The 13,996-nt window shown below is 35.2% G+C and overlaps 2 protein-coding genes across 2 annotated transcripts; both read left to right on the top strand.

The window, feature by feature from the left end:
- The first annotated feature begins 550 nt into the window (after positions 1 to 550).
- Positions 551 to 2,837, top strand: LOC110020916 (putative pentatricopeptide repeat-containing protein At1g77010, mitochondrial). Its single transcript, XM_020719199.1, has one exon. It carries the CDS (start codon positions 639 to 641, stop codon positions 2,688 to 2,690), a length of 2,052 nt encoding a protein of 683 aa, XP_020574858.1. The 5' UTR covers positions 551 to 638; the 3' UTR covers positions 2,691 to 2,837.
- A 1,726-nt stretch (positions 2,838 to 4,563) lies between these two features.
- LOC110020920 (pentatricopeptide repeat-containing protein At1g52640, mitochondrial-like) lies at positions 4,564 to 11,191 on the top strand. Its single transcript, XM_020719202.1, has 3 exons — positions 4,564 to 4,733; positions 9,861 to 9,919; positions 10,047 to 11,191. Exons 1-3 carry the CDS (start codon positions 4,564 to 4,566, stop codon positions 10,853 to 10,855), a joined length of 1,038 nt encoding a protein of 345 aa, XP_020574861.1. The 3' UTR covers positions 10,856 to 11,191.
- Positions 11,192 to 13,996: the final 2,805 nt, after the last annotated feature.

The following is a 13,996-nucleotide window of genomic DNA, read 5'->3' as shown; positions in this document are numbered from 1 at the left end:
CTCAATATATATATATATATATATATATATATATATATATATAACATTAAAAATGAATGAAAATGATTTTTTTTAAGTAAGAATAGTATATTGTTAATGTTGTATAAAATATTTGGGCTTTATGAATATACAAAAAATTATAATTTAGGAATTAGATGTATAAATACAAAAGAATTTGGAGGTATTTATGTAAATATGTCTTTAAAAAAACATCAAAATTCAAAATAACATGTATCCCCGGCATCTTGACGAGAGGAAACTCTGCAACTGCATCGTTGATTTTGTAAAATTCGCATAATATTTACGCACGTCATATGACGGGTATTTGGGGGGTATTTAATGGTTATCTCCCTGTTATTGGGGTTAATACCTCCAATAAGCTCACAAAACATAGGAAAAAAGATAAACGCTAAATTACGAAATATATTTATAAGTTATTAAAAAATTATTTTAATGTTATTGAAGTTAATACCACCAACAACCTCTTAATAACCGGCCAAGAGGATATTGGAAAGAGGTTCTTGGAGGTAACTAGTCAACAACCGAGGATATTGGAAAGAGGTTCTTGGAGGTAACTAGTAAATCATCGTTTGCGCGGTAGGTGAAGCCTTTTCCGAACCGGATGAACTCCGAACCAAATGACGGTCGACCTCCAATGGTGTGCGGCCCATCTCCGGTCATGCAACGCCAGCTGTTGGATATTAAAGGGGCGACAGCTCCATCAGCTTCTCCTCAAAGCCGGCTTCTCCGCCTCCATCTTCACCGCCAACTGTCTTCTACAGATGTACGCGCGTTGTGGCACGAACCTATCCGACGCCCTCCTTCTGTTTGATGAAATGATCCATCGGAACTGCTTCTCTTGGAACTCCCTCATCGACGCATGTATCAAGTTCGGAGACTCCTCTTATTCCGTTCAATTATTCGATAGGATGCCGCGGAAGAACGAGTATTCGTGGAATGCCATTATTACTGGTCTGGTTAGGTTAGGTGATATTGGGAATGCGTGGAGGCTGTTTGAGGATATGCCAATGAAGGATGCGATTGCTTTGAATTCGTTGCTCCATGGCTACTTTCGTAGCGGGAGAGCTCAAGTGGGTTTCAGTGTTTATAAGAGATTGAATTCAGGATTAGAGGAACACTCCTCATTGTGCCTTGATGCGTTTGTGTTGGCAACTGTAATAAGCGCTTGTGCTGAGTACAGGACTCTTCATCTTGGCAAGCAAATTCACTCCCAGATAGTTGTCAGCAAGGTAGAGTTAGATGCTGTTTTGGGCAGTGCTCTTGTGGACATGTATGGCAAGTGCGAGGATATGACCAATGCACGTAAAGTTTTGGACTTGACGACGGAGCAGGACGAGTTCTCTTTGTCAGCTTTGATCACTGGATTTGTTAAGTGTGGTAGATATGATGAGGCAAGAAGGATTTTTTATAGCAGACCTGACCCCGGTATTGTCTTGTGGAATTCAATGATCACTGGGTATGCTTCATATGGTCATGTAGAAGAGGCATTGGCCTTATTTGAAATGATGATGAGAAAAGGAGTTTATCCGGATTCCTCAACTTCAGCTACTATTTTGAGCGCTTGTGCTTCTTTAGGCGCACTTAGAAACGTGCTACAAATTCATGCTAATGTATTAAAGTATGGATTTTTGGATGGCATAATTGTTGGAAGCGCTTTGGTTGATTCTTACTCGAAGGCTGGTGATTGGGACAATGCTTGCAAGGTTTTTGGCGAGTTGAAGGTTCATGACACCGTCTTGCTGAATTTAATGATCAAAGTGTACTCTAGCCATGGTAGGATTGCTGAAGCAAGGCAGGTTTTTGATGAGATTCAAGGCAAGACTGTGATCTCATGGAACTCCATGATTGTTGGTTATAACCAGAATGGTTTTGTGACTGAAGCACTGGACCTCTTCTCTGAAATGCGCAGATCTGCTGTTGGGATAGATGAGGTGACTTTGGCAAGCGTTATAAGTGCTTCTGCTTCAATATGTTCACTTGGCTTTGGAGAGCAGGGCTTTGCCCTGGCATTGGTCTGGGGGTTTGATTCAGACCAAATAATTTCTACTTCGCTAGTTGATCTTTATTGCAAGTGTGGTTTTATGACCGAAGGCTGGAAGATCTTTGTAGCTATGAGAAAGCTGGATGAGGCCCCTTGGAACTCAATGCTAATGGGCTATGCTTCAAATGGAATGGGATCTGAAGTTCTCAGATTATTTGAAGCCATGAAAAATGCTGGCGTGGCACCAAATGAGGTGACATTTATTGCAGTCCTCTCAGCTTGCTGCCATTGTGGGCTTGTTGATGAAGGTTTGAGATGGTTTTATTGCATGAAGGATGAATTTGGTTTGAACCCTTTTATTGAGCACTACTCGTGCATTGTTGGCTTGCTGGTTCGAGCAGGTCGAGTGGAGGAAGCATTGGATTTTATCAATGACATGCCTTTCGAGGCGGATGCTAGCATGTTGACATCACTGCTTGGTGGTTGTAAGGTTGTTGGCAATGATTTGCTTGCTGATAAGGTGGCAAAGAGACTTATTGAGCTCAGTCCCAGCCAGTCAAGTTCTTATGTTCAAATATCCAGCATCTATGCTGCAAATGGTGATTGGCATAAATCACAAAGTGTTAGGTCTTTGATGTGTGAGCGGAGAATAAGAAAGAATCCAGGTTTTAGTTGGATTGATAGATAGACTATTCTAAACATAATGCATAAGATTCAGAGCTTGATGTTGGTAATGTTATATTCTTTTTTATGATGAGCAGCTTAAGAGCTTTAAAGTAACCGATATTGGGGACTTCTGATCAACTTAATGCAATGTTCGACAGATATTCCTTAAGTTGATTGAAATACTGAAGTTTGGTTCCGAATGCTACTGATATATGGCGCAGAGGATGAAAGTGCTGTTGTTCTGTTCAAGTGAAGTTGTAGTTGCATGATGGTTATACTGGATTGAGAACACACACACACACACACACACACACACACACACACACACATATATATATATATATATAATAATCTATGTTGCAGCGCGCACACACACACATACAGATATATGTATATATATGTGTGTGTGTATATGTGTGTGTGTGTGTGTGTATATATATATATATATATACATAAATAAAATACATACATACAAACATCTATATAGATATATGTATATGTATATGTGTATGTGTATGTAATGTATATATATATATATATATATATATGTTGTTGCTTGCTAAAAAAGTAATGACCTAAGAGCAATAATATAACAATCATAGCATTAAATAAATATCTAGTACACATACAAATGAAAGAAAAGCCATGGACGGCGAATTATTATTATTATTTTTTATATGGAAAAATCTTGAAAAGGGAAAAAATTACGAGGTCTGACCCAATTAAAATAATTCACTATGTAATCATATGTACAGTGATCCACTCTTTACCTGGATTAGGGAATATGAAATTATATGATATTGAAATAACAATTGCTTCGAAATAACCCAACAGTATGATTGTTAATTATAATTGAGACTCCAACTATTGTAGTCTAACTATAATAGTTGTGTTGGTGCTATAACAGTCGTAGGTGATTATACTAGTCGTAGGTGAGTATATAAGTCATGGTTGACTTTTAAGCAATAGTTGCAAGAGGTTATAATAGTTATAGTAGGGCGATGAAAGTCATGATTTTTGTTGATTGATAATGGCTAGCGGTCGACAATAACCTCTAGTGATGGATGATGACTTTTGGTGATCGGTGGAGAACTTTGGTGACCAACCGCGATCTCAGGTGACCGATGTAATTGTCAGGACTTTAAGAGTTAAGCTTTAGTTATCAGCGCGTTCTTCTCTTCTCCTCCCCCTTCAAGTGATGAATGAAAGGCTATTTATAGTTTTTAAGACAGACATTTTGTTAAATTTGATCATTCTCCCAAAATGTTTTGTCGGACGGTGCATTTTAATTCCATCGATTAAAATTACTTATTTTCAACATCTAAATGTCTTAGTGACATCATAATTAAATGATTCTAGACTCGTTTGGTTTCTTTCATCGAGATGCTTGATTTGATTATAAACAAGCCAAATTTTGAAATCGTTTGGCTATCCAATTGATGTACCAAAACTTTTAACTACTCTTTAATTGTATGATCTAGGTTTATTTGAACTCAAATTTGATCTTTTTCAGTGCAATTAGGTTTGTCTTATAAAGATGCTCAGTTTGAGTACAAATTTATTGAAATTATGGTTCAAATGATCTTGAATTTGAATTTTGAATGTATCTTACTTAAAATGCTTCAAGATTCTTGTCTAATGACAAAAAATTTTTGATATCACGTTAGTTGCTCTTTATTTTTTAACAAAAATGTTTCTGTCATTTGAAAAAAAAAGTCATTTATTGTCATCCTCTTAGCTTATTGCCATTGTGGGCTTGTTGATTAAGGTTTGAGATGGTTTTATTGCATGAAACATAAATTTGGTTTGAACCCTTTTATTGAGCACTATTCATGCATTTTTGACTTGTTGGTTTGAGTAGGTCAACTGGATGAAGTATTGGATTTTTCGATGGCATGTCATTTGAGGCAAATGCTAGGATGTTGACATCACTGCTTGGTTATTGTAAAGTTGTTGGCAATGAATTTATTGAGGATAATGTGGCAAAGAGACATATTGAGCTCAATCCCAACCCGTCAAATTCTTATGTTGCAAATGGTGATTGGAATAAATCACAAAGTGTAAGGTCTTTGAAGTGTAAGAATAAGAAAGAATATTGGTTTCAGTTGGATTGATAGGTAGATTGTTCTCAACATATGACATAAGATTCAGAGCTTGATTGTAGTAATATTATAATCGTATTTTATGATGATCAGCTTAAGTGCATCAAGTAATTGATATTAAGAACTTTTGATGTTGTTAACTATTGTTGACATGCTAAAACTCTTAATTATAAGCTATAATATATTATAATACACATTGTGATGTTTTATATTATAGTATAACATAATATTATATATCCTAAATTTATATTATATGTCGAGATGCCTGAAAGTGAAGGAAATCCCTCAATCTATCCTGACAAACAAATATTATATATTTTGACATACAATCCCATTTTTTACTAGATATAATAGACTATACCTTACCTCAAGTGTTACATCTTTCGCTCAATCATGAATTCGGCTAGATGCATCGTGAATTTGGCTAGATTCCATCATCATTGCCTTTAAATCATAATATCTATGCTTCCTAGTATGGCAGGCATAACTGTAATATAAAAAAAGCATACATATATATGGTTTAATGTGTAAAAAATTATAATAATGTTTGAATATAATTATAATAAGCTTGCATGGTATCTATCTCATGAAAAAACATTCTCATTAACTTAATTACATTATAATTATCCCTTTTAAATGATGGATTACAAAATGACTTTAATTATTTGTTTTTCATGACATTGAATCAACTTTATGTAAGTTGGCATCAGTTGAGAAAAAAAATTACATTCATCTCCTACAAGAAAACTTGAGCAATCTAAATATAAGAGCAAAAAAGGGTGGCATTATTATAGTAAAATATAAATACAAGATTCAACTTTTGGTACCAAAGTTTTAAATTTTAAAATTCCATTGAGTGCTTAATTCAATTTTCACTACTCACCTAATGAAGTCAATAATTTCTCAATTTAAGGGACTTATACTTAAATTAGTTTAGTGCTCCTTCTTTGATCCCATAGCCTAAGCTAAAGTTGATATAAGCATCCTAACCTCAATCTTTAATATGATTGATCAAGTTATTGTAATTCAATGTCATTTTCTTCTAATAAACTCAACTTCAGCCCTATCATTTACGAATTGATTGTTTAGCTCCAATACATAATTTGGCCCTTAAACCAAGCTAATTTGGATTGACCTTAAATTTATTTGGCCCAATTTAGTTTAATTGTACCCTAAACTTCATAATTTTTTATCAAATCCATCATTCATGCTTAGTTTAACCAAAGTTAGCTTAAGTTATACGTGCTATATTTTGACATGCGACAATGCTATTCTTATTTTGTACTTACTGTATTTCCGGCATGTGAAAAGGAAGCCCTAAGATAGCGGACGTAGGACATATCTTTAGGTTAGGATCCTATAAATCTATTGATTAAAACTAATGATAATAATAATAATAATCACTAATTCAATATGCAATTCACATGAATCACAATAACAAAACACAGAGACTATGATAGGCCGCTCAAGGCATGGTTTTTTCTCTTTCCTTCTCTTTTCTCAAGAATGAGGCGGGCGACGATCTAGACCAAAACATGAAGCGAGGGATGATCTTCAAATAAACTTTCCATAGACTTAAACAACATAAACTCTTATGTCTTCGAGGTTGTTCGTCAAGCAAAACATAAATCCTCATACTATCTTTTAGGCTTTTGCATGATTGTATGCCTTGAGATATAACTCCTAACTCTTTTTAGGATTCTGATGTTGTTCATTTGACACAGCGTAAATCTCCTTATCTTCCTAAATTGTCTGCATTGATCATATATTGAACAATGTATGTCATATATTTAAAATAAAATGACAAGAAAAAACATCTAATAACATCATTTCTAAAATGTAAAGCCAAATAATATGATAGTTTGGAAAGTCATTGAGATTCCCCTCAGAATCTACGACATCCCCTACCTTTTGCTCATTTGGTTTCAAAAATAAATATTCCATATTAAGCTATTCGTACTTGATTTTCCTATTACCAATCATGAAAATCAAACTTTGAATTCTTAAAGAGGAAAGCTCAATCATAATGAGGTTTTTCTTAAGTGACTTTGGATGCTTAAGATGTAATTAATTATAGGGGTTTAGGCCAATAAGAGAATCAATAACTCAGATAATCTAAACCTTATCTAATTTTTATATTAGATAGGGAAATGATCTGTTGGAAATTACATTGACGAAATGAATATCATAAATTTCTTAGTTTAAATGATTGAGCCTATTATCAAGTGATATACTCTTCTTTCGAGATAAAGTATCGCTTGTAACAACGTGCTAAGTTATTCAAACTATTAAATCCATGAGATCTGAACGGTCTCATTTTTTAAAAAATCAAAATACTCTTTTCAAAATCAAAATTATATATATATATATATATATACACACACACATCAGTTTTTGTGACTCTGCTAGGGACTAATTTTTTTTCCATCTTTGATTCAGTGATTTCATCTTCATATATCAGTAGTATGACCATGTCTCTGATGGGACAAACTACCATTCTTTCGTTGATGTATCTTGCTCGTTTCTTTCTTGAGTAAGATAGTCAACCACTCCCTTGATTCTGGAGTCATCTTTTTATTCATCTTTAAATAAAGGGGGTTAAACTTTTAAGTGAGAAAACTACAATCAATACGGTGGTAGGTTAGGAGCGATAAAATAATAAGATCAAAGTGAGTTTGTTGTAAAATTGACCCTTTCTAATTTTTGAATCGGGTCCTATATTTCACATTCGTTTCATCCTTCTTTTGAGTTTGACCTATTTTTAACAATTCAAGCTAAAATTTCACCCTAGAAAACCCTTTGTTAAAATTTTAAACGAAAGGAACTTTGTCAAAACTCTAAAATAAAACTCAAAACTTCCAGAACAAAAGAAAGGAAGCATCAAAATCCAAAACAAAACAAAACTCCAAGTTCAAAATAAAATAAAACTCAAAATTTAAAACAAAATAAAGCCGAAACAAAACTCACAAGAAAATTATTGAAAAAAATGCCCAGTCTAATAGACGAGTCGTAAAGTACTTTGTCACTTCGGAAATCTCCACGACCGGTGTAGAGCGTTAAACTAAATTAAGAGGATACTCCAATATTTGCAAATTTCAAAGAAATGTCTTTTAAGCCAAACTGTCTGATTGTGAGCGGATTAAGCTTCACTACAAGTTAAAATGCAGGGATCAACAATCAAGTTTCATATTAGCTTCTGTGAAATGAATGTAATTGTTGAATTAGCAAGATCAACAAACTTGACTCGGTTCTATAGCTTGTGATCTGACTTGTCTATAATCTAGGAAGTGATAGGGTTTTCTATAAGAATGGGGCATTTACATACATATCACCCAATTCTAATGTATTTACACATCTAAGACCTAACCCAAGATTTTAACTATTATACCACAACCAAATCTTTCATATCTCATTAAAATCAGAAGGTAACTTTTCATGCATATGTAATGTAGTTTGTATGTCAAAATTAAAGATTAGGTGATAGATAAGCAAATACATGAGAACATTACTAATTATAAAACTAAATGCATCTTATTTCATTCAAAATCAAATTAAAGGTGGTTGATATGTAATTATATTACAACGTTGTATGTGAAAATTGAAATTTACGTACACAACACTCAGAAGATTGCTATTTACAACACTAGCACCATATTTCCTCCTATCTTCGAATCCAAAGCTCAAACATAACATATCACTAGAAAATTATTACCGACAACCCAGAAAAGCATCAATTTAGTGTACCTTAACTCGTCGTTGAGAGTAGGAACCGGGCCGCTGACGAGCGTCGTCGATTTGGAGATCATCACTACTGAAAACTGCCTCCACAGAGACGCTAAATAAAAGAAGTGTTGGTTTCACTATAACTCCTCTATTATAAATCACTTTTTCATATTCTAAAATTCCCTAAGCTTCTATATTTAGGGCTTGTCCTAAGAGATTAGTTATCTACCACCTTAAGACAAGTCAAATACTTAATTAATACAATAATCCCATGTGTTTATCTTGCTTTTGGACATTCTCCTATAAAAATTGGAGCCTCAACTGACCATCCACCCAAGGCAAGATCAATATGTGCATTATATTAGTACTATAATTCATGCATGAACTAACATAGTGGAATTATCAATACATTAAATAGAATAATAATACGAATTTTGAATTAAACACGAATACAAGTTAAATCATGACTATTCAACGTGCAAAATCAATAAGGGTGAAATTTATGCGATGTAAATGTCGTATCAGTAATGACAGAAAAATGAGGAACAACTTAGGGTCTCTTTGGGGCAGCTGCAGCTTATTGAATAATTTGCTGATAAGCTGATTAAAAATAATATTTTGCTGATAAACTGATTAAAAATAATATATTGATAAACTAGGTGTGGTAGCTATGACAATTTTTTTTTTTTAAGTCAAACCACTACCATAAATATGACAATTTTTTTTTTTTTTAAGTCAAACCACTACCATAAATAAAATTGGGAAACCATGCAAACATATCAATTAGACTAGAACCCAGCGTTTTCAAAACGCATAAGCTTCCAAAACACAGTTTACCCAAACAGGACAGTTACGTTTTCAAAATGCCACCGTACCAAATATGACGACGTACCAAATAAGCTGCCCCAAACGGGCTTTTAGTTAGGGTGTGGCTACGCCTGTAGAAGGCCGGGTTAATTAAATTTTCTTAGACCGTTAATTAAGTCACATAATCTTTCAAAACTGGTTTTAGTTTTCTAATATCTTCCAAATAAATCTAATTAAGCTTAACTAAATGAAAAGACAAATTTATGTACATACGTAACATATCATACAATTTTTATGTGGTGTATCATAAATATGACTGTACCACTCTCAAAAATATCAAAGAGGTGCGGATATCATTTATATATCAATACCTAAAGTTTGATGTTTATATTTACTATACTTTGATGTCATAAATTTATACATAAAAATATATATTTCATTTTTAAAGTAATTAATAATAGTGTTATTTTTATCTGATTCCAAAAATTAGAATGTCAAATATGTATATAATTTTAGTGTTAGAGATATAAATATATAAAAACTGTGTATGCATCCGAAAGCCCTGGTCCAAGGATACGCCATGTGCAGCAGCAGCAGCAGCAGCAGCAGCAGCAACAGCGTACTAAAATGGCAATCCGCATTTTTTCTCCACGCTCACTCCCGCATTTCTTCTCCTTCGCCCTCCACTCCGCCGCCGCTGCCGCCGCCCTCGATGACCCTACCACCACCACCGTAAACAAAACGAGATCTCTTCGTCGATGTCGCTGGTTATAATTCTCTCATTGCAGCACTTTGCAGAGGGGGAGAGCTGGATGAGGCTCTCAAACGGTTCCAGCAGATGAGGACCTTGCATGAGCTTGAGCCGAATGCTGCAAGCTACGCAGTTTTCGTTCGAGCTTACTGTGAATCGAGGGATCTGAACTCTGCCATGAGAGTCATGGAGCACATGAAAATGCATGACCAGATACCGAATGTATTCACCTACAACGCCATAATCAAGCTGTTGTGTGAGAGGGAGCAGGCTGAGGACGCCTACCAGCTGCTCGATGAAATGATTGAAAGGGGTGCCAAGCCTGATACCTGGAGCTACAATACAATACTAGCTCTGCATTGCAAGCTTCGAGAGGTTAACAGGGCGCTCAGACTTCTTTCTAGAATGGATAAAGACTCTTGTTTGCCTGACCGGCACACCTATAATATGCTACTGAAGATGCTGATAGTTGTTGGGAGGTTTGATCGGGTGATTGAGGTTTGGGAAAGTATGGAGAAAAGAGGATTCTTTCCATCTGCGTCAACTTATGCTGTAATGGTTCATGGGCTGTGTAAGAAGAAGGGGAAGATTGAAGAGGCGTGCCGTTATTTTGAGATGATGGTGGATGAGGGCGTTCCACCTTATTCTAGTACTTGCGAGGTACTCAGAAGAGAACTTCTGCGGTTAGGATTGGGAGGGAGGATTGCAGTGCTGGTTGGTAAAATGAAGAGGAGTACTTCTTGCAGTATACAAGAGCTCTCAGATGCCATGGATGGAAGCCGGATAATTGAAGAGCATGTCTGAAATTATTAATGCTCAGTTTTTTTTTATAAAGTTTTGGAACAGCTTTATAAAAATGTTACAGTCGCATATATGAACTGAATGGTTATTGTTTGGCAGCTTTAGAAGATCACAGGTACTGTGGGTGCTTGCTTGTGAATTGGAACCTTAAAACTTACCTTCACAACACAGTTCACTGTAACAAAATGCTGCAACATTCTGTCCTCATGAGTTTTTTTAGGTGAATTCACTTGTAATTGCTTTAGCAGTTAGCAATAGCTTGATTAGTGCAGCAATCGGCTTAAGATAATCATTGTATCATATGGATAGTGACAATGGTATCAAGATTAATGAATGATTTCTCCCTTCTGTATTTAATTTATATTTTTTTGCAAGATGATGATATAGAGAATAATGAATGAAATCTCTCTTCTTGTATTTAATTATATTTTCTTCTCTTTTGGGAGCTTAAGCAAGCTAGAACTGCTCTTTTTGGATCCAGTGCCTAGCATTTGGGTTGTTGATAAAATTCATTACCTATCTTAAGCTAATTACTCTACTAATTAGCCACTGTTAAATGTTAAACTAATTACAAATGGATTCACATTATATTTTGGTTGTTCTTGTTGACTTGATGCATTTGAAGGTAAGCTTCATGAGAAACAACAATGAAATCTCATGCTGGCGCATTTGTAACTTTGATTTTTAATTCTTTATTGGTGGAAGATGACGTAGCAAGGTGATGGCTAGAAGGAAACTATGCACTTTCAAATATATCATTTCATTAAGGGATAATAGAGGTATGGTATTAAAAAAATACTCATGCTTCTGTTATGCGAAAGCATTGAAATTCACACAAAGACAATCAACAATAAAAGATTTACGTGCTTCGAAATTAAATTGATTCGCCTACGTCCATGGGAAGGGAGATTCCACTAGCACTGAATGGGGAGAAATAAAAGACGGTTTGGGGTCACAACACTCTTCTTATCATGCAACTCTAATAAGCCCTTAAGTCCATTTTATAGAGAACTAAAGTATACAGGTAAATAAAGCCAAAAGATTAAATTATCTCTAATTACAATAAAAGTAAATAATGTCATGAATACAACAATCTCGACCTCTTCTCTTACTTTCATATAAGTAAGAGATGATCAAATGAGCTTCAAACTTCAATTCAGCTGCACCAAGATGGTTGCTTACGTATCCTCCTTCCAAAGGATCAAGTCTCGTGTAGTTCAAATTTTCGTTCAGGGCAATCAATACTTAGCTCAGATGTTCACAAAATTCTTGCAGTAGGTGAACTTCTGAGCTGGTAGTACATTTGTGAGCTTGTCCATTGGATTATTCATTGTATATATCTTCTTTAATAGAATATTGCCTTCTTCAATCAAGTCCCGAACAAAATAATACATCACATCAATGTGTTTGGTACGAGCATGATGAACTGGATTGTGGCTAAGAATATTAAACTCTGAATGTCACAGAACAATGTCAGTGACTCTTGATCAACTACCAAGTTATACAATAGGCCCTGCAACCATATTGCTTCCTTCATCGCCTCTGTGATTGTTATGTACTCAACCTCCGTAGTAGAGAAAGAAACCGTAGACTGAAGAAACGACCTCCAACTGACTAGATCTCTTGTCATTGTGAATAAATAGCCTATTGTAGATATACAAATATCTATATCACCTGCATAGTCTGAGTCAGTGTAGCCTACACAAAAATCTGCAATAGTTGACGGCCTCTCAAACACAAAGTCAATGTCAACTGTACCATTCAAATAACTCATTGGACTTTTCAACGCTGCTATTGAATCCTTCTTGGAAGCTGTATAAACCTACTCGAAACACCAACTGCTTGTGCAATGTTTGGTCTACTACAAACCATGGCAACATCAGACTGCTTACTATATTAGCATAAGAAACCGATCGCATATCTTTCCTTTCCTGATCATTTTAGGACACTAGTCTGAACTCAACTGAAAGTGAGATGTAATGGGTAGATTCAACACTTTGCTTGAGTCATGAATCCCAAATTTCTTCAACGCCTCCCAAACAAAAACTTCTTTCGAAAGCCAAACATCTCCAGTCGTTTTGTCCCTGAGAATCTTCGTGCCAAGAATTCTGTAAGCTTCACCCATCTCCTTCATTTTGAAATGTTTGGACAGTTGATTCTTCATCCTATCAACCTCAATCTGACTAACATATGCAATCAACATACATCAATATACAGAAGCAAGTAAATGAACACACTGTTGGCAAACTTTTAAAATATGCACAATGATCATACCAGCTCCTCGCGTATTCCTATCTCCTCATGAACTGATCAGATTTTATACCATTATTGTGGTAACTGCTTTAACCCATACAAATGCTTATTCAGTTTGCAAACCAAATATTTTGATGCTTCATATCTAGAAGGTTGCAACATGTAGATCTCCTCTTGCAATTCTTTGTGTAGTAATACAATCTTCACATCGATTGTTCCATGATCAGACCGTACTGTGCTACAAGTGCTAAGAGAACACGAATTCAGGGATGTTTGACCACTGAGGAGTTCACTTCATCATAATCAAATTCTTCTCGTTGTGCAAAACATGCAAAACCTTTTGCTACTAACCTTATATTGTATTGCACCTCAGCTCTATGTGATCCTTCCTTCTTTGCATACACATATTAGCACCCAATGACTTTCCTTTCTGGAGAAAGCTTCACCAACCTCCAAGGACCATTCTTCCGAAGACACTCCATCTCTTCATCTATCCCCACTCTCTAAAGATCACATTTTGTACTTTCTAATGCTTCTTTGTAGTGATAAGGAATTTCTACCTTTGTGGTTGAAAGTGTAAATATAATGTGATCCCTCAACTGTGTTGTCTTTGGGACATTCTGGTTCTTGGTCCTACTTTTAGCAATAGATTCTTGAGCAGGAACCTCATCCTCAACATATTCCTTAGATCCTCCTGAGCACTATCAACATATACCTCATGAGCTACAATTGAATCAAATATTTGAGTCGAAGTAGACGAACTCTATGAAATAAATGGAGTTGCATCAAAATCTAACTTCTACTACATATATGTGGTCTCATTAAAACTCTACACCTGCTTTGAGTCCTGATTTTTCAACAAGCTAGTCTTGTCAAATGTAACATTCCTGC

This window comes from Phalaenopsis equestris, unplaced genomic scaffold (genome assembly GCF_001263595.1).
Source record: "Phalaenopsis equestris unplaced genomic scaffold, ASM126359v1 Scaffold000112, whole genome shotgun sequence".
Classification (NCBI taxonomy): domain Eukaryota; kingdom Viridiplantae; phylum Streptophyta; class Magnoliopsida; order Asparagales; family Orchidaceae; genus Phalaenopsis; species Phalaenopsis equestris.
The sequence above is the reverse complement of the archived record's forward strand: the minus strand, read 5'-3'. Positions and strand labels throughout refer to the sequence as shown.

Coding starts and splice junctions, on each gene's coding strand:
- LOC110020916 (XM_020719199.1), top strand. CDS start 639: ATGACGGTCGACCTCCAATGGTGTGCGGCCCATCTCCGGTCATGCAAC.
- LOC110020920 (XM_020719202.1), top strand. CDS start 4,564: ATGTCATTTGAGGCAAATGCTAGGATGTTGACATCACTGCTTGGTTAT. Junction 4,734..9,860: donor AATAAATCACAAAGTGTAAG/GTCTTTGAAGTG, acceptor TGCATCCGAAAG/CCCTGGTCCAAGGATACGCC. Junction 9,920..10,046: donor GCAGCAGCAGCAGCAACAGC/GTACTAAAATGG, acceptor AAACAAAACGAG/ATCTCTTCGTCGATGTCGCT.